General features: G+C 37.8%; 1 protein-coding gene across 1 annotated transcript in view; it reads left to right on the top strand.

Moving 5' to 3' along the window:
* Positions 1 to 13,487, top strand: part of TRPC6 (transient receptor potential cation channel subfamily C member 6) — a 76,713-nt gene extending 63,226 nt beyond the window's left edge. Inside the window, exons 9-12 of the mRNA XM_030233950.2 lie at positions 1,070 to 1,273; positions 7,257 to 7,340; positions 9,758 to 9,833; positions 10,582 to 13,487. Of these exons, the coding sequence (XP_030089810.2) occupies positions 1,070 to 1,273; positions 7,257 to 7,340; positions 9,758 to 9,833; positions 10,582 to 10,733 (516 nt within the window). The 3' untranslated portion in view covers positions 10,734 to 13,487. The remainder of the gene's footprint in view (positions 1 to 1,069; positions 1,274 to 7,256; positions 7,341 to 9,757; positions 9,834 to 10,581) is intronic.
* Positions 13,488 to 23,702: the final 10,215 nt, after the last annotated feature.

Below are 23,702 nucleotides of genomic sequence, written 5' to 3'. Positions count from 1 at the left end.
GTTCCTGAAGAGTATGGGCTGTATGATGTGACTTTGTGAAGCTTTCCTTTGCCTCATTTGCAATTACTTGAGAAATGTCCCTTTTGCTGCAAGGTCCCGTGTCTCGACCTTGCAGGCAGGTCTCCAGCATGCTGTGTTCTTCTTTCACTGAGGCAAGCATTGCTCTAGACCTCTGCAGTGAACAAAACTTTACTTGGCAAAGTAATCAGCAGGGCTACTGAAATCCAGCATGAGCTTTTGCATTCCATGGAAAACAGATGGCTAAACCATTATCACTGTTTAGGAAAAAAGTAAGCAGATCTCTAGGAGCTGGGCCATCCCAGACTTTCCAAGGGGATGCTGTTGCCAAAGCATCAAATTCAGGTTTGACTCCACTTTGGTCTCACATTCTGGGCTCTGACTGGGGCACATTGCATTGTCAATCTAGAGCAAGAGCAACAAGTTTTCTAGGGATGTTCACATTCTTCTGGATCAGGAGGCCACAGGGCAAATCTATCAAGTTTGGAGCATTAAAAATACAGTGACTGGACAAAACAGCATCTAAAAACAGGTTCAGCAATATTGAGTCATGATCTTGAACTGATGTCAGTCCTTTCCGCAGAAAACCCTCTTAAACTTTACAGGGGGAAATAAAGTGAATATTTTGGTGATCATAAATGATAAACATAAACCATGGTGATGATAGGAAATCTGGTTTAATCATATATTTCAGAAAATTGAAGGAATTAGGTAAGAGTCACCTTATCTTTTTTAACTTCATGTTTAAAGTAATAGAGTCTATAGACTAGTAATGGAGGCTGTCATTCTGATGCTGTATTGCAGACTGTTAGCACTCACTCTGGAATAAACAACATTTACATTAAATCCATTCTGTTCTACTGCAATTGCATTATTTTAAATGGATTAATAAGAACAGTTCCATTCATTGAAATTTTGGTTTTCATAAATCTTGATCTGTTTGAGATTTACTTCAGCCAATTACACTTAAAACACACATAAAGTTTAGCTAGAGTATTTGCAATAGTCAAAGTGGCATTTACAGTGTCTTAACTGTGTTTCTTTTTTATAGGATGATGCTGATGTAGAATGGAAATTTGCAAGGGCTAAACTTTGGTTTTCTTACTTTGAAGAAGGGAGAACTCTTCCAGTACCCTTCAACTTAGTGCCAAGCCCAAAATCTTTGCTGTATCTCCTAATCAGAATCAAAAAATGTATTTCTAAACCATTTTTGTGCCAAAAGAAAAGCTTTCAGGAAGATGCAGAGATGAACAAGGTAATTTTTTTCTTGTATATATTGACTTTAAGAAGATAAAGCCAATTTTAACTTCATTTTTATTATTGCCCTGCTTTATTTATGAGTTTCCCAACATAAGTAGTTCATACTGAATCAGTTATTAATATGGGAGAATAGAAATAGAAATAGAAATAGGAATAGAAATAGGAATAGAATAGAATAGAATAGAATAGAATAGAATAGAATAGAATAGAATAGAATAGAATAGAATAGAATAGAATAGAATAGAATAGAATAGTTACAATCCCTGCTGAAGTTCAGGTCCAATGACATCTCCTGCTTTCCCTTTATCTACAAGTCATTTTATCTCACAATACCATCTAGATGGTCAGACAGATTTTACTTCTCATAAATACACACCTGCTTTTTCCAGTCACCATCTGTTCTTGCTTGTGCTCCAAGAAGTTTCATTCTTCCTTACATTATTTTGCCAGTTACTGAAGGGAGGTTGAGTGGCCCAGGGTTGCTCGGATCATAATTCTGACCTTTCTTGAAGATGGATCTGACATTTGCCTTTCTCCTTTTGGGGACCTCTCCCAATACGCGTGGTCTTTCAGAGATGATAGCAAATTCCAAGGGGTGCACCTGCTCTCTCAGATGTACCTGTGGATGTAGCACTCTGGGCTTGCCTGGGTCAAGTTCTCCCTGTCTCCTCAAATTCCTTCACTAAGCACAGACGCCTGAGAAACTGTTGATGAAACCTGAGCCAAAAAAAGGCATCAAGTCCCTCATTCTTACCTTCATCCAGCTGTCACTTAAATCCCTCTCCCCACTGCCAATTGACCTGCATTTTCCTTGTGCTGCCTTATATTGCTGTTGTAGCAATAGTTCTTACTGCCCTTGCCAATGTCAGCTTAAGCAAAGCATTGTCTTTCCTAATGCCACTCGCACATGCCAGGGTAGTTTCCAAAGTTCCCCCTTGGTAGCCTGTCTGTGCTTCCACTGAAAATGCCCTTTGCTTTTATTGTAAAATATTTTTTTACCTGTTTTATTTACACAGCTTCAGTGAAAAGTGCTTGAGTTGATTCATTGGGCTTGCTTAGTTTGTAGCAGGTGTATTTTTCCTGCACGATCTTGGCATAGGTCATTTCAATTGCTTGAGGAAAACATGGAATGTTAGGTGGTATTGGAAATGTAAAGACTTGCTCTATTCTAGCACTATTGTAGCATTTTAGGGAAGAAGAATTGTGCAAGGCAGCTGATCAGATGTCGTGAGTAGAAAGGTGAGCATATGCTAACATACAGAAAAAAAAAGGAATTTGTAATGGTGGCAAAACAAAATTTCTTCAGTGGAAATTTAAGTGTGGAAGGATCTTTGTTAAAATGGGCTGTGGTCTGAGCAGAGGCCTGTTCAAAGTTAGGAGTTCTTGAGTCTGTAGTCAAGAGCCATTAGTCATTAGACTGGGGACCAGTAAAGAATTTATGTGCATTTGTCAGTTCACTGTCACCAGTGTGACCAATACATTTTTACACTTATTAGCTGAAGAGTAAAAGAGAAAAAAATGCTCACAATTGTAGGAAAAAAAAAAAAGGACTTTTAGGGAAAAATCCTGTGCCTCTGGGTAAGTTTATACAGTTTATGAAAATAAATACAGGTATTAAAAACACTGTTATCAAAGTCAAAATTGTTATTAAGTTCAAGTGTCTCATCTCTATTATCAGTAATTTTTCTAGTGTTTCACAGATCTCACTTCATTTTGTTTGGAAAATCTAATCCTAATGTATTTAGGACCTAACAGAAATGACACATGCTTTTGCTAAGGTTTTTAATGAATCTGACATTTGCAAAACTTTTCTTCAAGCTGCCTGATGCAGCCCAATTTTAAAACCTCTGTGAGTGATAAAGCCATCACTAAAATATTGTGCATTTGAGGAGGTGCATATAAACTTAAAATTGAGTGGTGGTGGAAAACAACAAATAGTTTTTTTCATAGTTCACTTATTCTGTGAATTTGAAAAGCACATAAGTAGCTTACAAGCTTGTGTTAATGACTTTTTAGCATGAAATTTATGTTCCCATAAAAGAGGAACTCTTTTGAGTCCCATTTATACAGACTAAGGAAGAAGATGTATTTTTATCATTCCATTCAAACCTAGCAATTCATGTTTTCTAGCATGTTTCTAGAAGGGTGCAAAGTGTAATAATTATCAGTTCTACATAAAACAGTAGCAGGTTTGTCAGCTTTTACAGCAGTCCCTCTGAAAGAGAGCTGTAGAGATGCAAATATTGTTTATCAGATTTTTTCCTAGCCCTGAATTAATTTTTAGTCTTCAAATATTGATGCTTTTACACTCAGTTCAGATTTTAGTATAAGTAATCCTAAATGAAGTGTGCTTACTCTGCAGCCAAAGCAGCTATAAAAATGCAAATCAAATTTTAAAAAACCAATTTTATGTTGAAAAAAGTAAAGTGTCTGAGTTGTATTTATTAATTTCTCAGGTTTTGCAGCAGATACTAGCAGATGATTGCATTTTTACTTTACCTTCTGGGCTTCTACATGCTGAATTTATCTGAATCTCTGGGCTATTGCCATCGTGTGCACTTCCAAGAAGTAACTAAAGTGGTTTTGTGTTACCTTTTGATCCACTGTTGACAGTTCATTATTGTTGAGGCTGTCATGGCATCTTCTCAAAGGCACTCTCAGGCTTTTGGGATTTTGTCTTTTGATTCACTTAGTGCTGAGTGGGTTGATGCCATCCATGACTGCTGAGCAAGGAGCTACCCGTGCAGGGAGCTACTATAAATAAAATGAGCTGTGGAAAGATGAGGAAAGATTTGGCAAGACCAGACCCAAGACTTGATGACTGTGCTTGTGCTAAGAGACACATGGGTAGCTAATCTGGGTATTGAGGCCAGTTCAGGAATGGCTTGCCCTTATTCAGGTAGTTTTCCTCACAAAGTAGGAAACCTCTTGTCCCCAAACCATTCCAGTTGCCAGGCTGTGCCTAGGAAGATAGAAGGCTGCTCTGGTGTGAGTCCTGCCTGGGAGGACAGTAAAAGTTTACTGGTGGAAGCCATTGCTCTGCAGTGCCCAGTGAGGTTAACACACACTGGAGTTTTCTGATTCACACCCAGCCTGTGGCTTGTTCTGCTGCAGAGCCTGCATCTTCTCAGTGCAACAGCTGCAGCAGCTTCAGATGAGGAGGAAGACAAGAATTAGGGTGGGAAGGAAGGAAATGCTACTCCTAGCTCCAGCTCTGCCCTGATTAGTGCCAGCAGAAAACGAAGCCAGATGCTGTCAGTGCTAAACAGCAAGTAATGTACATAGCTGTGTTCAAAGTGTAGTACACCAGAAATTAATTTTCTGAGCCATATCTAAATGCAATACTAAAGACTGTGAAGAGGTTTTCTTTACGGCTGTTGATTAAAATCCATAGATTTCTTGTTTCAGGCTAGAGTTGGCATTTTATACATGAAGTGAGTGAGAAACTCAAACCAATAGAAAGGAAGAAAGAAATGAAGAAAAAAAGAGAGTTTTGGAAAAAACCCTACTTTGACTTCTGTTCTAAATTTTAAAATATCCTTGGCATTGAGAAAGTTTATTGCTCAAATGTCACAGAACTTGTTCATCTTCCTAAGATAAAAATCATGAGTGAGAGATTATATAATTAAATTTTGTTCAGTAAACATAGCCCTTCAGAAAAGAAGTAAGGGACCACTATTTATTGAAGTAGCTTTAAGCCCCACTCAAACAAGAAAAATATCTTAACTTTAACTTTCCTAGCATAAAACAGTGTTTCTGAAATTTTCCGAGTGATGTCTGGTTATAGGAGAAAAAACTGAGTCACTTTCTGGGAACTCTCCTCTTTGATCCAAGAAACTACAATCTTTTGGAATTGCAAGTTGACAGCAGCTTCTGATTTGAGACATTATTAAAGTGCTAATAAAAACACCAACAGTAATTTCATTACTATTCTGATTGCATTGAATTTTAAATAATACAAGAGAATAATGAAATGAGAGGCAAGTTTAAAGATGAAGGTGTTTTCAAAGAACAATGATCCGTATATCCTGCATTTCATATTTCACCCCACACTCTAGAGGAAGAGTTATTTTGGTTGGGATTTGTATCATTGTTTAATTTACATAATTTCCCCTCTGGTTACTCATAATCAATAAGTGTTAACTTAAAAATACGGATTCTTGGTCAGTCACCAATGTGACCAGCTGAGTGCACTCTAGTACTAATTTTGGAGAAAGAAAAAAGCCATAGGCAGGAAGCTGAAAGAGAGTTTAAAGAGAGTTAAAAATGTTAAACGTGATAATGAAATCTTGGCAGCCTCTGCCACCAAGTGGTCATTCAGCAATTTACAGTGGATCTTGTGTCCTGTTACTGGTACACAGAAGAAGATCTAATGAAGTTGCACGCTTCTGATTTACCTGCCAACTTTCAAGGTGGCTAATTAAAGGTACATTATTATCTCAAAGCTGTGCTGGAGGGTGAAGGTTAAGATGAAGGCATTACAGTGTGCCTGGTTTTACAAGTTTGCAGTGTCATAACTCATCTCACCGCATATTACCAATTTGGCTATTTCAAGTGAAAATCAAATTGTAATTGAGCAATGGATTAACTTTGAGGTGAAACAATGTAACATAAGTTTGAAACAGGTAACCAGCATGACACGTTGCTTTTAAAATATGTATTAAAATACCTAGTAAATAGTCAAGGCAACTGTCCTCTGCTGCTGCAGAGGAAGCGTGATCTTACTCTTATTCTACTAAATTATTTCAAAAAATGGTGCATGAGAAATCCCAGAGCTGAAATAGCAGGAATATTGTTTTTCTCTTTTAACCCAGTATTATACATGAGGCCAAAGAAAGTATAATTAGCTCTAAAATCCTGAAAAACATAGTGGTTAGATAGTGACTGTGTAAATTCACTAGTCATTATTTTTTGTTATAGATCAGATATCTAGTTTAAGAGTTTAAGTTAAAACATTTTGATAAGATTATACTTTCTAATATATATTCAAAATATCTGAAGTAGCTTTATTCAAGCATAAAAAAATAGTAACTTGCCCTTTTTATACATGCCTGTCCACATGTGGATAAATATATAAGAGAAATATTAATTTTTTATATGTTTTACACTGTTTATCTTTTATCATTACTTTTGCTTAGTCAAGTAAATATAGACTGAATAGATAAATAATGCTTTTTTAAAAGTATGGACAAACAGATTTGTGAATCTTTCTGAAGAACCAAAAATTCCCAAATTCAATGTACACTTATAATGATTGCTAATGAATATATTTTACCAATAGATTTAATCAATTTTTGTATCAAAATACAAGCCTGATCTAATAGAAGGTGTCCCTGCCAATGGCAGGGCCATTGCACTACCTGTTTTTAGATGTCCCTTCCAACACAAACCATTCTGTGATTCTATGGAATGCTGAACAAAATCTAATAGTATTCAAATTATTCCCAGTGTACAGCTGCATAAGTATCAAATCCTGCCCTGTTGTTGTCCCCAACAAATTATATTCCAGAATATCCCACAGAGTATTTACAGGCTTCAAAGTGCCTCAGTCTGCTTATCAGTAGATGCTCGACTATTAGGACACAACATAGAGAGGTTCAATGGAAGTACAAAATGATCCTACAGGATTTGAGACACTGCACTGATGGTCCCACCTTTGAAAGAGTAAAAATTTGGTTAGACCCTGTATAATTTCAGGGAAGTGAATTTTTAGTGGCAGTCCCACTTACTCCTCATCCACATCCACCATGATTTATATTTCTTGCACTGCCATTTGTTGAACTGGCCCCCCTCTTTATCTAAAGTAATTCCATATGGTTGTGCAGTTTCTGTTCGCTGTTACTCCAGCCCAGTCATCCAGCTGGAGTCCCAGTTCACCCTTTTGTGATGCCTTAGGTATTGTGTCACAGGATATAGACATGAAATATACATATTGATCTTCTATTTATTTTGCACTATAAATAATGTTTCTGTTTCAGCTTGGTCAAAGGAAGCAATCAAGTATAAGAAGCTCAGATGAAATCCACTTAAACAGTTTAAACAATCCTCCAAGACAATACCAGGTAAAAACCAGTTTATTTTTAAATAAAATCAAGAAGTAGTAGAACTGGCAGACTGATGGCATGAGGACAGTTTTGAATTTATGCTAAATAACGTGAGTCAAGAATAAATCCACAGATCTTGTATGTATCAGAAATAAATGAAATGGTTTAGGTATTTGCAGTACAGTTTGAGGGTGTTTTTCACTGCTCTTTGTTTCTTAAATGGTACCCTTATAGTGCAATGTATTTCTGTGCTTTAGAAAAATGTTCCTAATTTTAGAGTTGAGTCCTCAACTGCACAATGTGAACTGAGAAATCCAAAAACAAACCCCAAATCTTTCCATTCCATTTGCTGAAGCAGATCAGCTTATTGTGGCACATCTCTACATACAAATGCCTCAAGCACTGCAAGTATCTGTCAGCCTTTATCCTATCAGTGCAGTCTGTTTTTCCTTTGCCTCCTAAACAACTGCAATGAGCCTTTGTGCAGTTAACTAGAAAGAGACCCAGCACAGTCCTCATAAATCTCAGCTATTCTGGTCCAGAGACTGCTTCTTTCCTTCCTGTAATTCTACAAAGTGGGTGGAAAGGAAGAAGCAAGAGGTGCCTGGGCAATATAAAAGACAATCTGAATAAAAAAAAGGTACAGAAAATGAGTATACTTTATTGATCACAAGAGAGACTTTCCCTTGGGCAGGCTAGCTCCATTCCACTTTTATGTTATGCAGTGTCTACAGGAGTCTGTTCCAAAAACTCCCTCACTTTTTCACAGCCAATTTCATTATGATGCAGGGATAGATACCAAGATTAAAAATCTACCCCATAAACATGTGTAGTGTGACTTTGTATTTGAAAGATTCTTGGATCATTATAATAAACAGCACAGCTGCTGACCTTGCAAGCGTGACTGCAGTGATGGCCTGGGACCACTAATCTGAGATGACTCACCTCAAAACCAGCTCTGGTCAGCTCTATTATTGTGGAGACAAAAGTAGACATATAAATCTATTAATGTTTTCTATCTTAAAATGGAAAAGAAGAAGTATGGTGTTGTCATGGACTACACCCTATGAAAATATTAAAGCCAAAGGCAGAAATACATATCCTAAAACGTACTTGGATACCTTGTTCCTTTTTTTTTAAGTCATTTGAACTGTTGGGAGAATCGGGGCCAGAATTCATTTTTTTTCTTGGAAAGGTAAAATTTACAATAAATTTGCTGGCCTAGATTCCCCTTATTATTAGCAGAGAGGTTGGTTGTTCTCATGGTATGAGCTATTTAACCAGTTTTTGTTGTCTCAGATGAGCTGTGCTCTCAGGTTTGCTCATTTTATCCATAGAAGGAAATGAAGATGGCAGACACGTATATTTACCTTAGAAAGCTTCTGTCTTTGGTTAGGTGAGTCCCAGCTGAGACACCTAAATGACTTAGAATTTTGGATCCCATTTTCTGTATATTGGGAAAGCATAACTTAGCAAATGTATCAAAACAGGTTAAAATAAACTAACAACAAAAGGATTTAGCAACTAGCAATGCTAAGCAGGGTCATTATCATCTTTGGGTAGCAATAAAGGCCAGATGGCTTCATCTGTTTGGAGATCAAAGATGCAACTGTATTAATAGCTCTTACAGCCTCCAGTAGTAGGTTTAGGCTTTTGAATTGTAGCATTCATAAGATTGTCTTTAGTCCTCTAACTTTCAAGTATATATATATATATATATATGCAGAATCTTAGAGGTTAAATATCACCTGCAGATGAAAGCAGAGATTTTTACATTCAATTTCTTTAATTTTTCAAATTTTACACTGAAGTATCTGAATGCAACAGAAGGTAACAGAGGTGTCATCATTTAACCCATCTGTCAACCACACAGTTGCGTATTTACTGCCCCACACTGCCCCTTTCAAGTGCATGGGATGAGGAGGAGAATAATAAAAGGTAAAACTTGTGAGTTGAGATAATGATACTTCACTAATTTAAATAAAGGAAAAAAATTATTATTAGTAGTAGTAGTAGTAGCAGTAGTAATGAAAAGGAGAGATAGAGGAACAGTGATCAGCCCTCAAGGCCAAGCCTCCCCCAGTTTCTATTCTGAGCATGATACTTTATGGTGTGAAATATTCCTCTGGCCAGCTTGGTTCAGCTGTCCTAACCATTCTCCCTCCCAGCTTCCTGTGCACCTGCTCAGCAGCAGAGCATGAGGCATTGAGAAGTCCTTGCCTTTGGGTAATCACTGCTCAGCAACAACTAAAACACCAGCATGTTATCAACACTATTCTCGTACTAGACCCAAACTCACACTGTACGAGCTACTAAAAGGAAAATTAACTCTGTCCCAGCTGAAATCAGGAAGAGAGCTCTTACTTTGAAATGTCATAATAATACCAGTCCAACTAAGAAAACTCCTTTTTCCTTTCTTTGTTTCTTCTCTGCAGAAAATAATGAAGCGTCTAATTAAAAGATACGTGTTGAAGGCTCAGATCGATAAGGAAAGTGATGAAGTCAATGAAGGTGAGTATGCTGATGAATTGTAGATTTCATCAGAGAATCAAACTAAAGTGATTATATATTTCCAAAATACTTAATCCACCTCACATGTTTACAAGTACAAGAGGTAAAATTAATATGCTATTGAAGAGGGGATGGGATTTATGTCTCTTCTCTCCCATCAGAAACTATCACTGATGTGACAAGCATTAAAATGTGTTGCTACATCTAGTAATAATAGAATCATAGAATGGTTTGGAAGGGCCCTTAAAGATCATCTGGTGGGCTAGGGCAGTGATGGATTAATGATTGGATTCAGTGATTTTGGAGGTCTTTTCCAACCTAAATGATTTTGTTACTATGATTCTGTGATCTCTATTGCAGCAGAACAGCATCTTCCATTAAATAGATCATATGAGTTTTGTGAACTCATGGTCTCACACTTTTGCCTTCAGATTTATTTGATTCCTGAACTGCATCTTTGTATTCCTATCCCCAAGACACCATTCCACTGAGGTTAGCTCAGCTGGTCAGAGCATGGTGGTAACAACATCAAGATTTTGGATTTAATCTCTGTGTGGACCATTCACTTGAAGCTGGACTCCATGGTCATTGTGGGTCCCTTCCAACTCAGACTATCCTATGATTCACCAATGGGCAGCAAAATATCTACTTCTTCTGTTTCAACAAAGAAAAAAAATGTAGTTGTGAGATATTTGGGTATGCTGTTTTTTCTTTTGTTAATGTTGTGATCTTTTAAAATCTGTCACAGGTGAATTGAAGGAAATTAAACAGGACATCTCAAGTCTCCGGTATGAACTCCTTGAGGAGAAATCTCAGAATTCTGAAGATCTGGCAGAACTTATAAGGAAACTTGGGGAAAAACTGTCACTTGACTCTAAGGAAGAAGAAAGCAAGAGATAACCAAAAGAAGATATGCAACAGAATGTTAACAATTCACTTAAAGCCATATTTCTGTTTTCCTCAAGTCTAGCTCACATTTCTAAAAAAGATTCAGAAATTAAATCATTCCAATTCTTTATTGAAAGAACACAGTGGCAAATCCTCTAGATCTACAGTAGGGAGACCATACCACTTCAGTAAAGATATTTATTCTTTACCTGCTGAAGAATAGTTGATTTGAGATAATTCAAGTACTCAATTTACCATCTAGAATTCCAGTGGAATCTTGATGAGATCAGTCATGAAGGATTAAAAGCATAGATTGAAACTTTTCCTATGTTAACTGTTTATTTTTGCAAATTTCCTTTTGTAACCATTCTTACATATATTTTAGTGAAGCAAAAGAGAAAAATCCAGGCTTTTAAATATATACATATATCAAAACCTATTTCATTTTTCCAGCATTCCCAACTAGCAAAAAGAGAAAAATAAGCTAACTCCCTTTCTTAAGAATGTGTAGGATATTAAAATAAACTTATGGACGTTTCCATGTAGAAGTAGATATCAGGACACTCAGAGCACTGTTTTGTATTTTCCCTACTGATCCCTGTCAGCACTGGAGTATCCTGTGAGATACCTTGGTTCCAATGGGAGTCAGTGCATTAAAAAAGAAATATTTTCCACCAAGTTTATTGAAAAGCTATTTCTGAGGCTGGAAGAAAACTTTCTTTAACCCAAAATAATTAACCCTTGATGGTCCAATCTGTTTCAGAATTTCCAAGTTCTCCAGCTTTTATGTCTTGAACTGAACCTCCAAAACTGCAGGTTAGGGGTTTGAATGCAACATTTTTATTTGAGGTGGAAGATACTAAAGTGTTAGGTGCAAACCTCTCTTTGAATTCTGGGAATTTCATGCATGGGGGATCATGTTTCTCTATGTTAAACCTGTTTAAATGATTAAATTTTCTGCAGACATAGATAGCAAACAAAACAGTCTTGTTGCAAAAAATAATGAAATCTTATCTTCTCTGGATTTGCATCCCTCGTCCTTTTTTCCACTGGTGACAGCTCAGCTTTTGTGCTGCATTTTTTAGGACTCTTTTAATGAAGAATCTTCACTCCATGTGATAAAGAAAGCTCCAACATTTTCACCCTGCCCACTGCAATAGTTAAAAATCTCTTTCTGTTAAACTGCAGATGAGCTATCCCATGCTCTGTCTGGCTGTTTGTTGTGTAACAATGTCCATGCAGGACAGTCAGATGGTTTCTGTCTTTCCAGACAGAAACAGCATAAATTCCATTCCATAATTTTCCCCTTGGTTAATAGAGTAATTTGTGTTTCTCTCTTTGGACAGTCACTAATTCTGGATCTGTTATAAACATACATTACATTGGGCATCTCTTCTTCTCTTTAAGCTTTTTTTTTTTTTGGAGATTAGTGAAAGGGCTGTGAAAAACTAAAACATGGCATCCAGGTGTATAACACACCTGCAAAAGACTTGTATGAAACAGGACTTAAAAAGGCTTGCCAGTAATTGCTTTAAAATTAGCTTTCTGAAACTTATTTACTGTGGAATGTATTAAAATGTTTCTGCCTTTCCCTTTCAGGCTGGAGATTATTTTTATTGGGTTTAGATTAGCTTCCAGCTGGATTTATTGATAGTTCTTTTTAAAAAATTGTTGATGGACTCACTGTGTATTTTCAGGGAAAAAAGACATATTAGAATGGGTTTTGAAATCACTTGGAGACAGTGAGGTGGAGGTGGGGGACTGAGGTCAGCTTGCCCCGTGAGTGTTTGTCACGCTTTGGAGGAAGAGCTTGGCACGAAAGTTTAGCCACAAATGGAGTATGGGGAGCAGTGTGTGTCCTGTGGGCCTCAGGTGCAATGAACTTAGGATTTAGAAACTTCTAAGGCTTCTTCCTCTGAGGGAGAAGGAGGAAGGTGAGGATTCAAAGGCAGTAGAGCACAGGCAGCTGGTGTGACCTTAGGCTGGAGGCAGTGTGATGGTAACTTCACTGCGTTTTGTCTCCTGGATGGTTCCTGGCCATCTCCCTTGGCCAGGACTGGCCTCTGAATTGAAGTTCCACCTGAGGATTTTGGACCTGGTTTTCTGAAACAGTGGACAGTTCATTCAGCTCCACTGAAGGGCTGTGTTAGGGGCCATGCTGCTCAAAGCACATCTCCCATCTGAGAGAAGCTCTTCAGAAAACCTGTTGGTCAGGATCAGAGGTAACAGGGACAGTCAGTGTTCACTTTCAATAATCAGAAGTCTTAATTTTTGGTCATTGTAATAAACAATTTGGATCTGCTGTAGTGCTCATTGATGGTAAACCCTCACTCTCCATAAACCCAGAGAGAGGAAATACACATACACAGTTTGAGATCCAGGCACTTTTAAAGTGAAGATTTTTATTACAGAGGTAAAATGTACACTGTGAATTTGTTTAAACTCAAAATTTGATGTACCTTAAAACTATAAGATCGTAATGTATATATTGTATTTCATGAAGAAAATACATATGGATTTTTTTAATCATTGAAGATATTTTATATGTAGTTATTACTCATTGAACAATTTGTTAAATATATTGGAAGAGGTCTATTGCCAAATGTAGTGTGACAAGCAATGTAGTATTTAAAATGAGCACAATACCAAATATAACACACTGATTAAAAAAAAATTAAATGTACCAAACTAAAAATGCCTTTGTGATCCATTGTATGAACATTTTGGTATTTCACTGGGAACCTTTGGCTACTCCCACTTGGAACACTGATATGGTAAAAAACTTTCATTTGCTAACATCACTAATATTAAAAAAGCATTTCAAAGAAGTCTTTTCATACTTAATTAGACTCAAGGCCAAGTATTTTGCCTCCTGTAACTGTGCCTGATGCTAGATGTTTCAGAACATCTGCAGTAACATAATTTTCACCTTACATAGTTATCCTTTTCATTTATAATAAAACAATAATTTGATCAGAAGATATTTCCAGATTTGTTTTGTGAATTATTAGGATAACAAGATAGTTTGCTACCTAACCTACCTAATTTTTTTTTAAACTTTGTTAATTACTTGAGCTTAGCAATTCTGTTTCTGTAGCAGCAGCTTCCACATCTAAACCAGACCTGCTATGAAGTATTGTCTTTTATACATTTTTTTCCCTGAGTATGTCTTAAACTTGAATTATGAAATATCATCAGTGGATTTTGTCATCCCTTAGAAAATCTCCTTTCTGTTCACCCAAATGTATTTCACTAAAAAGTATGGAAGGACTTGAGAACTTCTGAAGACAAGACAATGAAGTGAGAAAATCCCCGAATCAATGTCTGTGCAAGGTTTTCTCACACTGTTCTGGATATTGAGAAAATATTGAGAAAAAGCTTTTACACCATGGAGGACTGGAAATTTTATTAGAGATCAATCATGCAATGCAAGCCTAAGGTACCCAAGATTTACTGTGACAGATGCTGAGAAAAAGCTACAGGATTTCAAATTAAAGTTCTGACATTCCAGGTAAAAATCTGCTGCATTACACCATATTTTAGAGCACTGACAAGCCAAGCCAGTGAATGCTACTGGTTTTAGAAGTGGCATCTACAGATTCATCTCATTTTACATGACAGCCGTGAAGACTTATGCAACTGAGCTTGTCTGGTCTTTCTTTGTGTTCAGTGGATAGAAATGGTCAAAGGCATGATTTTGTGTCATCTTAAGGTAGACTAGTATTCCAGGTAAGTCATATAGTAGAAGTGACCATTTATCTCCTTTTACTCTGAAAAAGCCACTCTAGCTGTTAGCAACATTTTCTATTGAAGTGTAAGTCCCAGCTTGTCAGAAATCAGCACTCAGCTCATGAGCACTACCAGGCCATGAACCATCACAAATGATCCTCTCATTGGAAGGGCTTGAACTGATGGGGACAGTCACTGAGAGGGGCAGGATCTAACTTGCCTTCCCAAGAATCCATCCCATCCCCCAGGGATGATGGGTGAGTTGGGATCTTCTTTGCTCTGCACCAATATTTTCATTTTTCCTTCTTCATTAGTGTTGCTGTGGGTCAGCATAAACAAAAGCACCCATCAACCAAATCTATCACAAACATGAGAAAAACTCTGTTACAGAGCACATGGCAACTAAATTCTTGTTGCCAAACCAGGACCTTTATAATAAAGAGAAGTTTATATCTCATGTTTTAGTACATTGGGGTGAGCATATATTTTCAATGATATGTTTTCAAATAGCTTAATCTTGGCAGTACTTCAGCTATAGCAGCTGTATCCTGTAATTTACTAAGAACACATTCTCATGACTTCTGTGTCCCAAAATGCAGTTTAGTACAACAAAACCTTGCATTTGCTTCTTAGAGATTTCCCTCAGGCTTGAAATTTCTATCTGAACATTATAATTAATACATTACAAACCACGTAATCTGAAACTGTACCCATTTGCAGAACAGAAGAAATTGTTCTTCCAGTGTAAATTGCTAGTTTTTCATGTAAATATTTAACACTTTTAAAAATTTGTTATAAGCTGCCTGGTGTGAATAATCTATCTAAGTACTTGTGTTCCTGCTGAAATTTTAATTTGGCTTGTGGAAAATAGAATTCACAAAGTTTGTGCTTGGAAAACTACTTGTGCTTTAGAAGCTCATCTCAAAAGAGAAGTTAATCGAGGCTGAGGTGTGTACCTTGAGCTCCATGCTCCATGCCAAGGAGTCCCATGCACTGTTCTTCCCTGGTGTATGAGTAACCTCAAAATATTTCTTTTCTTTTCTCTTGTTCCCTAGTTACCATGAGTACCTCAAAATATTTCATTTATTCTCTTGTTTCAATTTTTGCAAAAAGCCAAGTTTCCTGTTCCTTTTTCTGTTCTTGTCACCATCTTGTCACCATGTGACAGTGCAGTAGGGATCAAAAAGTACAAATTTTCAGTGCTTTCTCTGTCCAAGGGGATGTATTTTAGTAGTATTTTGTTTTGTTTTAAGCTTTTGAATATTCTGTGATTTAGTTCTTCGACATTTACACCTTGCTACTTTAATCAATGGAACTCCAATCAAAGTAAGTGAAGATCAGTTCATATTCAAAGTAAAATGCAGCAGATAAATCATTATCAATGTTAATAGCAATATTTTATGCCCTTTTATATATGAACACTTTTATACCATTCTTATGCTTAATTGTGCTTTATAAACAAGTATATTCTAGTAGGTTTGCAAAGGGCAAAGAGCATAAAAAAGTGACAAACAGTCCAAAAACTTTTTGTTAGTAGGCAAAACCTACTCACTCTCAGATACAAATAAATGTATTTTCCTATGACCCTTGTTAAACCAGCTCAGTCTCTGTTCTTCAGCTTCTTCATTTATGCCAGGAGAAAATGAGACTAATTGAGTCAACACGCTCAAATCAGTGATTTGATGAATTAATGAAGAAAAAGTTCACATCTTTCTCAAAGGTATTTTTTTTTTAAAGAAGATTTTGTGTACCTTTACCAGAACTCCAATGATGTAATCAACTTCAGTAGAGAAAACCCATGGGATTTCATGAGTTGATGTCTTCACTGCAAAAGGCACTGCTATGGGTTTGTTCTTTAGAACTGCTGTTCTAAAAGTTCCAGTTGAGACCCTCACTGAATTTGTCCTGTCTGTAGCCCAATTTATTCAGCCCCCCCATCTCCTAATGGTAAACTGATGTCAGTACCCTCACTTTGAATGGAGAAATATCAGTGACACAGTGAATTTTTTAAATACATACAGCATGGGCAAATCTTTCTGATGAACTGAAGATAAGGTACAATGTCAGGTTGCTATCAAATCATGTTGGCAGTAAAAGATTCAAGACTACTTTATGTGGCTGTGCTAGAGCTCATGTGGTCTCTCCTGACATGTTGATTCTGTTTCTCTAAAGAAAATGTCTCTTCTAGAAATGACTTTGAGCTTCAATCTGTTAGCATAATTTTAGAATTCTGCCATTTACTTCCCTCTGAAGTGGACATCACACTTTATTTGAGGAAACGAAACTGCCTGGTGCAGCAATATCAGTGCCTGGCTTCTCTCTTACCCTACAGGAGGGCACTGACCTAGTACCATCAAGAGTGTTAAAAACCAGCCCTGGCTATACCAAGAAATAGTTCTCAAAATCAGTCTGGAAAGAAATAAAGACAAAATCATTCCCAAAATGCCTATGGGTCTTCTAATGTTGCAAGGTAGCCTGTATTCACTCATGAATGTTCCATGTGTGTGCAAATTGTGTCCCTTCTGGTTCAACAGGCACAGCACACCTTACAGTCAGCCATCTAGGCTCCCCTGCTAGTCTCTGAAAACTCTGAATGCTGTTTCAGAGGTACATATTTGCTTTAAATGGAGGCACAACCTTGGCCCAAGCTATTGTAGTTCAAGATCCTGATTAAGTGTAAATCCCTTATAGGGTCAGCAATGAGGTCTCCATGGAGTATTGAGCTAACAAGAATTGCTGGCAATTGCACATAAAAATATGTCAAGTGCTCTTCTCTGCAGAAGTTTTCATGGCTTCACACCGAGTACTTTTGTAAGACTCAGATTTTAAATAACCTGTGAATATTACAAATTAACCCCCATAACACTTGTCTTCAGACAATAAAATCCAGTAGTTCCAGTAGATTTAACAGCTTGCAGAATTGTCATTCATTAAACCTCAAATTTAATTGCTGCATTAGGCAAACACCGAGATATTTTTATCTAATGCAGGTGAATTTTCTGATCACCAGCCAAAATTTAATATGAAGGAGATTGTTTTGGGAACAGGACCCATTTGATGCTCCAAGTGAGGTATCCTCACCTCCCTGCTCCAACGTCATCTCAAAGGATGGTGGCATGCCATGGTCCTTAGGGGTTACCTTAGCAACTTGATAGGCCAATAAAGCTACACATAATTGAAAAGAATGGAAATCTGTTTTAACAGATTCTCCTGTTGTCAGGCTTGCTTGAAATTACTTCAAATGCATGCATTTCTCTTGGTTGATTTTATACAGAGAGGAGTACCTGAGCTGCAGAACAGCAGTCACTGTACTGCAGTATCTCTGGTAAAAATAATTCCAGTTCTTCTGGGAAAAAAACTTGAAAAATTTGGAAGCAGTCTTAGGAACTTCAAGGTTGCCATATACTTGGCTCCCAATAAACTGTTTCTGCTTACTTATCCCTTCCTTTCATCTAACACTTATTTTGAAAAGTAAATGATTAAGGTTACCCATTTATTTTTAGGTTTATTGGTTTATAGAGTGGGTTTAGGCAGGAATTCAACTTTAACTAAAATAAATATATTTCAGGTCATCTTTCAATGCCTATAAATTTAATGGTGGTGTTCTAGCATAGCCATCAGCTCCTAGCCAAGAGTTTGTCATCCTGGGATTCCTCTATGCCCAATGAATACCATCAGCTGATGCAGCAAGAGGTAAAGCTGTCTGTGTACCTGCAGACCCCAGGATGCAGATCAGAAGATGACAGGTGGTATTAGATATCCATCTTTTTTAATAGGCTATAGCAAGGAGAACCTGGAATTTCTGGAAATTGGGTTTGCATTCACAGGATACATTGTAGAGACTCTCAAATTAATCCATTCCAGTGACTTGGAGTGAATTTTCCTTCCTGCACACCTAAACAATTTTAATTAACTTTATAATGGGACTAAAAAATATCTGTATGCACCCTGTTCTGTGTGATACAGGCCTGTAGTTTCTTGTCTAAAATAATTCTGTCTAATAGCAAAGGTGAAAACAACCTGGAGAAGTTAGTCCTCAAATGGAACCTCTGGTGCTTCTTAGCTCAGGTGACTTGGTAGGTAAGGGGGAACAAGGGGGAGCTGTAGCAATGGGGATTGAGTTACAGTGCAGTCCCTGCAGGACTGTGGTAGGCTCCCAGAGCCCTGCAAGAACCAGCCTGGAATCTCCAATGAGAACATTCAGTGACTTGAGAGTTTCTAGTCCCAAAAATTGTAAAACAAAGCCTAAGAATAGTTCCAAGAGAACTGAAGTAGCAGTGACTGTCTGAAAATCAGCTTCTAGCAACCCCTGAGGTTTATGGTCTGCAAGACAGGCCAGGAGAGTTGAACACATAATTATTTTCTTGACAAAAAGCTGCCCACTCCTGGGGGATGTCCCCCTGTGGACAGCAGGAAAAGAAAACATTCGCAACTTTCAACTTAGCTGAGTTGCAACAATGCTTTTTTTTGTAGTGCTATACAAAATAAATACAACTACTGTCTGGATCAAAGAGAAGGTCTGCTATAGCCCAGAAGTATATCAACCACATTTTCTTCAGTTTATGAGAACTGCATTCCCTCTTGCTGCACACTCGCTCTCTGCAGTAGTCCCACTAAACTCTGCCAAGTCCACCCCTGTAAATGTCTATGTAAATGCATGAAGTATTCTCCTCTTTCCAATAAAGCAATTATTTTAACAACATTTTTATTTTCCAACTGTATTTCCCAGAAGCTTTGGGTTCTATGGGAAAATGCAGTGTGAGTGGAGCTAATGTCTCCACGAGATCTCTCCAGGCATGAGCAAGCTTGCTGACCAAACCAAAGGAAATCACAAGGAATGCACCACTTCCAACAAATGTTCGAAACAATCTGAAGTGATGAAGTGATTATATTCATTTACAGTGTATTTTTTGTGTGTATGTTTTCAAAACAAAAAGGACATTATGCCTCTTTTGGAGCTGTCTAGTCTAATAGCACCACTATTATTTGAGGTTCGGGGAAACTGAAGTGAAAATTGAAACAAAACTCTGAATTTGTATCAATGTGGTAAAGCTTTAAAGATCAGAGTGAGAAAAAGTTCAGTAAATTCTAGGCCTGCAATTTCAAGGCACTTGCAAGAGCACGATCCACCACGCTGGGGCAGTAATGCCCTGGGTTTGCTGAAAAAGCAGGGATGGACTGGCTGTGCACAGTCCTGCCAAACCTGTGCTCTCATCTCACTGAGCAGGGCTGGCTAGAGGCTCACACAGGCTTTGCACTGTCCTTATACAAGTGTGTTCATGCAGGTGTACACCCATCACATACATGCTGATATGTATGCCTGTGTATACTACTTATCTGATATCCATGCACAAATATTATATATATATATATATATATATATAGTTTAACACATATGCATGGATTATTAGACATTCAGACACCAAACCTATCTGATTTTTACAGTACATTGGGCATTCCCCGGCAATCTTTCCTGTAAAAGAGATAGTCAAGTGAAACTATGATGGCAGTAAAATTACTCAAAGGCTGTGGAAATAATTTCAGATTTACAGTTATGCATCTTGGTCACATGACGGGAATAAGGGGCCATTGGCACAAGGTGCAAGGCAGTAAAGCTGGGTCAGATATTAGGAAAAGTATTTTCCCCCTGGACGTGTTCAAACACTGGCACAGGCTGCTCACAGACACTGTGTAGTCTTAATATTTTCAGATTTCAAAAATCTGAGTGGACAAAGTTTTGAGCTCTTTAACAGGCTTTGGATCAATTTTGACCAGGAGGGTGGTGCAGATGATCTATTGCACTTCCTTCAAAACTAAGATATTCCATAATTCTATAAGTCTTTGATTATTATGGATAACTTTAAACACATTTACAAGCCTCAGTAATTGAATGTGTTACCTATATTTAACCAAAGCTACTATTTGGGATCATGGGCTGACCATGTTTACAAAGCCTCTGGCTTGTGCTCCAGAATGGATGCAAGAAATCTTCTAAGATTTCACCATTTCACTTTTCCCTTGGTGAATTTGTTAATTGTTTTTTTTTTTTTTAATGCATGTCTTTTATGTCTATGATTAATCACTTGCCTCTCATCTAAAAACAGCAGACTTACAGTATTTGTTTATTTTATTTTCCCAGCCAGGGAAAACAACCAAGTAACAATCAGGCAAGCAAAAGCCACAAAAATCCAAACCAATATAGGCAAACAAACAGGGCCTATCCCTACTTAGAAAGTCTTGCAGAATATAACATTTGTATGTAGCAGAAAAATGTTGTTATTCTAATCTGATAGAACAGTGTTAGAAAGCTGCCTTGAAAATTGTCTTAACAATTCTTTAAAAAGATATTATATCATCAAAAATGAAGGTCTATAAAAAGTCACACCCCAGGGAGAATTTATGAATGTTTTAAATCTCTGAAGACAGGAACTTTTAAGTCTTAAAATATATCTGCTGTCACTTGTCAGGCTAAAATCCAAGCATGAAAAGTGCTTCACCTACTTTCACCTTATCCTCTTTCTAGAAAAACAACTCCAAATTATTTTCTCTCTTTTCCCACCTTGCACCATTTTTCTCCAATAAACCCTTGGTCATCAATGCTTGATATTAATTTTGGAATAGCTGCTAGAAGGTGTGAGTTTGACAGAGCTTCTTTGGCACAGGAGAGCAGAGAGAGAGAGAAGCAGAGAACCTGCTCTGGATTTACAGCAGAAGGTCAAATGAGTTGGATTTTTTGTATCTTAAATGCCATGCATTAACTTTATTAGGTTACAGGTAAATATGAAATGTATTTTGATACCTTCTTCATTCCTGGGTTTGTATTAGATTATTATTATTTAATAAGATGTTTTACTATGATGTCTGTTTTCATTCATTATTTTTTTGTCACTGCAAATGTTTCCCAAATCCAATAGCCAGCCAGTGTGGTAGCTCTGTACAAGGCTTGTGCTGTACTTTCCTCACTCAGGATGGAGCCAGAAGTTTCTGAGAGAAGCCCATGAGCAAATGGCCACTTTGGGCATATATAATATTTGGAAATAGAGCAGAGCATTTTACCCAGCAGCCCTGGAGCTCAAACACAGCTCAGGGACCAGGCAGGGCCCAGCCTCTGACCCCTGGAGGCAGTAAACCTGTCCTGACCCAGTGGGAGAAGGCATGAGGACCAGGAGCAGTGCACCTTTCAGCTCTGCACATGTCCCGTGGCTGGTGCTCCTCACCCCAGTTCTCATCTGCTCTGGCTTGACAGAGGAGTCATTGATAGAACAGTGTTAGAAAGCTGCAAAGCTAATTCTCAGCTCCATGGTTCTGGCTCTCCCATGTTTGATTTGTTTACTGGCTCACAGATGGCTCTCATTGCAGAATAGCTCAAAGGCTGTCTTCATTTTACTCAGGGAAAATAAAACATTCCAGCCACCCATCCCACTATCTTGGGGCACCACAGAAATCCACAGTTTGAACATGTTGCATGGTTTTGGACTGTGCATGTGTTTCCTGGGGTGCTGCAATAGTGGAAACTGAAAACTGCAGTTCTGTCAGGCTGTGTTTTTGTACTTCTCATCCTCACCATCCCACACCTGCTAGTGGACTGGCTGTTGCCTCGTTTATACATATGCAATCTCATTTCAATGGTCACTGTCCTTGTGACTTAGGTTTATTTGTCTTAGATCTAATTTCTTCTCTTAGGACTGGCACATCTCCAGTCCTAGCAAGGTCATGAGGGTTGAATTACTTCAGTGCCTGGATTTTATTCTGCAGTAAAGTGCTGGTTACGTGACATGGCCTTGTGTCTATTCATTTTCTCCCCTTGCTCTTAAGCCTTGGCAGGCAGAGGAGTGATGTGAGTAAATTGACCATAGGTTTTCTGTGCCTGCTAGAAGATGAGCTGAAACTGCTGGTTACCTGGGAAAAACACAGCCATCTATTGCTGGATATGCTTCTGGTTTTAAAAGTAATTTTTACTAAAGCCAGTGCTGCAATCTGCACTCTGTGGCTCAGAAAGCAACAAGCAAGCAGGTGACTTTTGAGCAAACTTTGTGACTTACCTTTCCCCAGGAGTTCTGTATCTGACCACAGATAAGAAGGTTTGGGAAATTATGTGGGATATAAGGAAGACTCAGAAAAACTGAGTGAATGCATTTCACTATTTATGGTTGGGAAATGTTCTCATTTTTAGAAGGTTTTTGGGAGGACACACAGACAATAAGATCTACACAGCTGCTTTCCAGGTCCTAAGTGATGGGAGTTCTATGGAATGAGTATATGACAAAGGACTTGTCCTCCCACTTGGAAACAATGACCAAATCAGTTTGCCTGTGGAATTTGGGAAAAAAAAAAATTCCTTTCAGGGAAATCAAGGCATGAATATCTCATTGCTGTGTTTTCTGCATGACACCAGTGCTCAGTAAGGAAACACTAAATCACTCCCCACAGCTATAAACAGCAAGACTCTTCTCCAAAAAACAGAGATAGAGCTGACTTGTGTGTATTTGCTGCTAATGCCTTGTGATAAGCAAAATAAAAGGCATTAGAAGGCCTTCATTCGTGGGAAGGAAAAGTATCTTCCTGCTTTTAAAGTAAGCTCTTTTTACATGGAGTGTAGCCTAAGATTTGGTGCTGCCACCTGCTTCCATAGCATTACTGCTTTCATGGCTGTTGGATTTCTAACACTGAAGACCCCTGTGGAATTAGGAGTGCATTGGGGAGGGATCTGTGTGTCCTCAGTACCCAACAGGACCCCCCAGAGCAGTCTTTGCCTGCAGGAATCCACCCAGGACTGCTCAGAGCTCCAGTTGCCCCTCTATGGGCTGCTCCCAAGACATCTAAAGATCTACACCAAACTTCCATCTTCTGGATCTATTTACTGGGTATAAGGACCAAACAAAGTATATTTTAATGAAAAAAATAATATTTCTTTCTTTCATATTATTATTCACTGCACTTTTACATAAAGATCCTGGGGTCTGACCTCAGAAAGCACCAAAATGGCAAAGGACTGTCTGGAGTGACAACCTGCCAGTGCTCTAGAAGCACTGAGCATGTTTTTTTTCCTGAAAATGGATAGCATCGACAGAAATGGGAGAGTGAAGGTTTATTATACTCTTCATGTCAGTAAAAAGCTTTTTTTTTCCCTCCTCTTGACTAGCAATATTTCCTATTGTTTCTGTGCAGCAAGGATCAGAAACTTTATATGACATCAAATTCCTGATTGAGAAAAGTTTACTTTTTTAACAAACCTCCTTTCTAACCTCCTCT

The sequence above is a fragment of the Serinus canaria genome, chromosome 1, assembly GCF_022539315.1.
Source record: "Serinus canaria isolate serCan28SL12 chromosome 1, serCan2020, whole genome shotgun sequence".
In the NCBI taxonomy this organism is placed as follows: domain Eukaryota; kingdom Metazoa; phylum Chordata; class Aves; order Passeriformes; family Fringillidae; genus Serinus; species Serinus canaria.
This window is presented reverse-complemented; position numbering and strand designations above follow the sequence as displayed.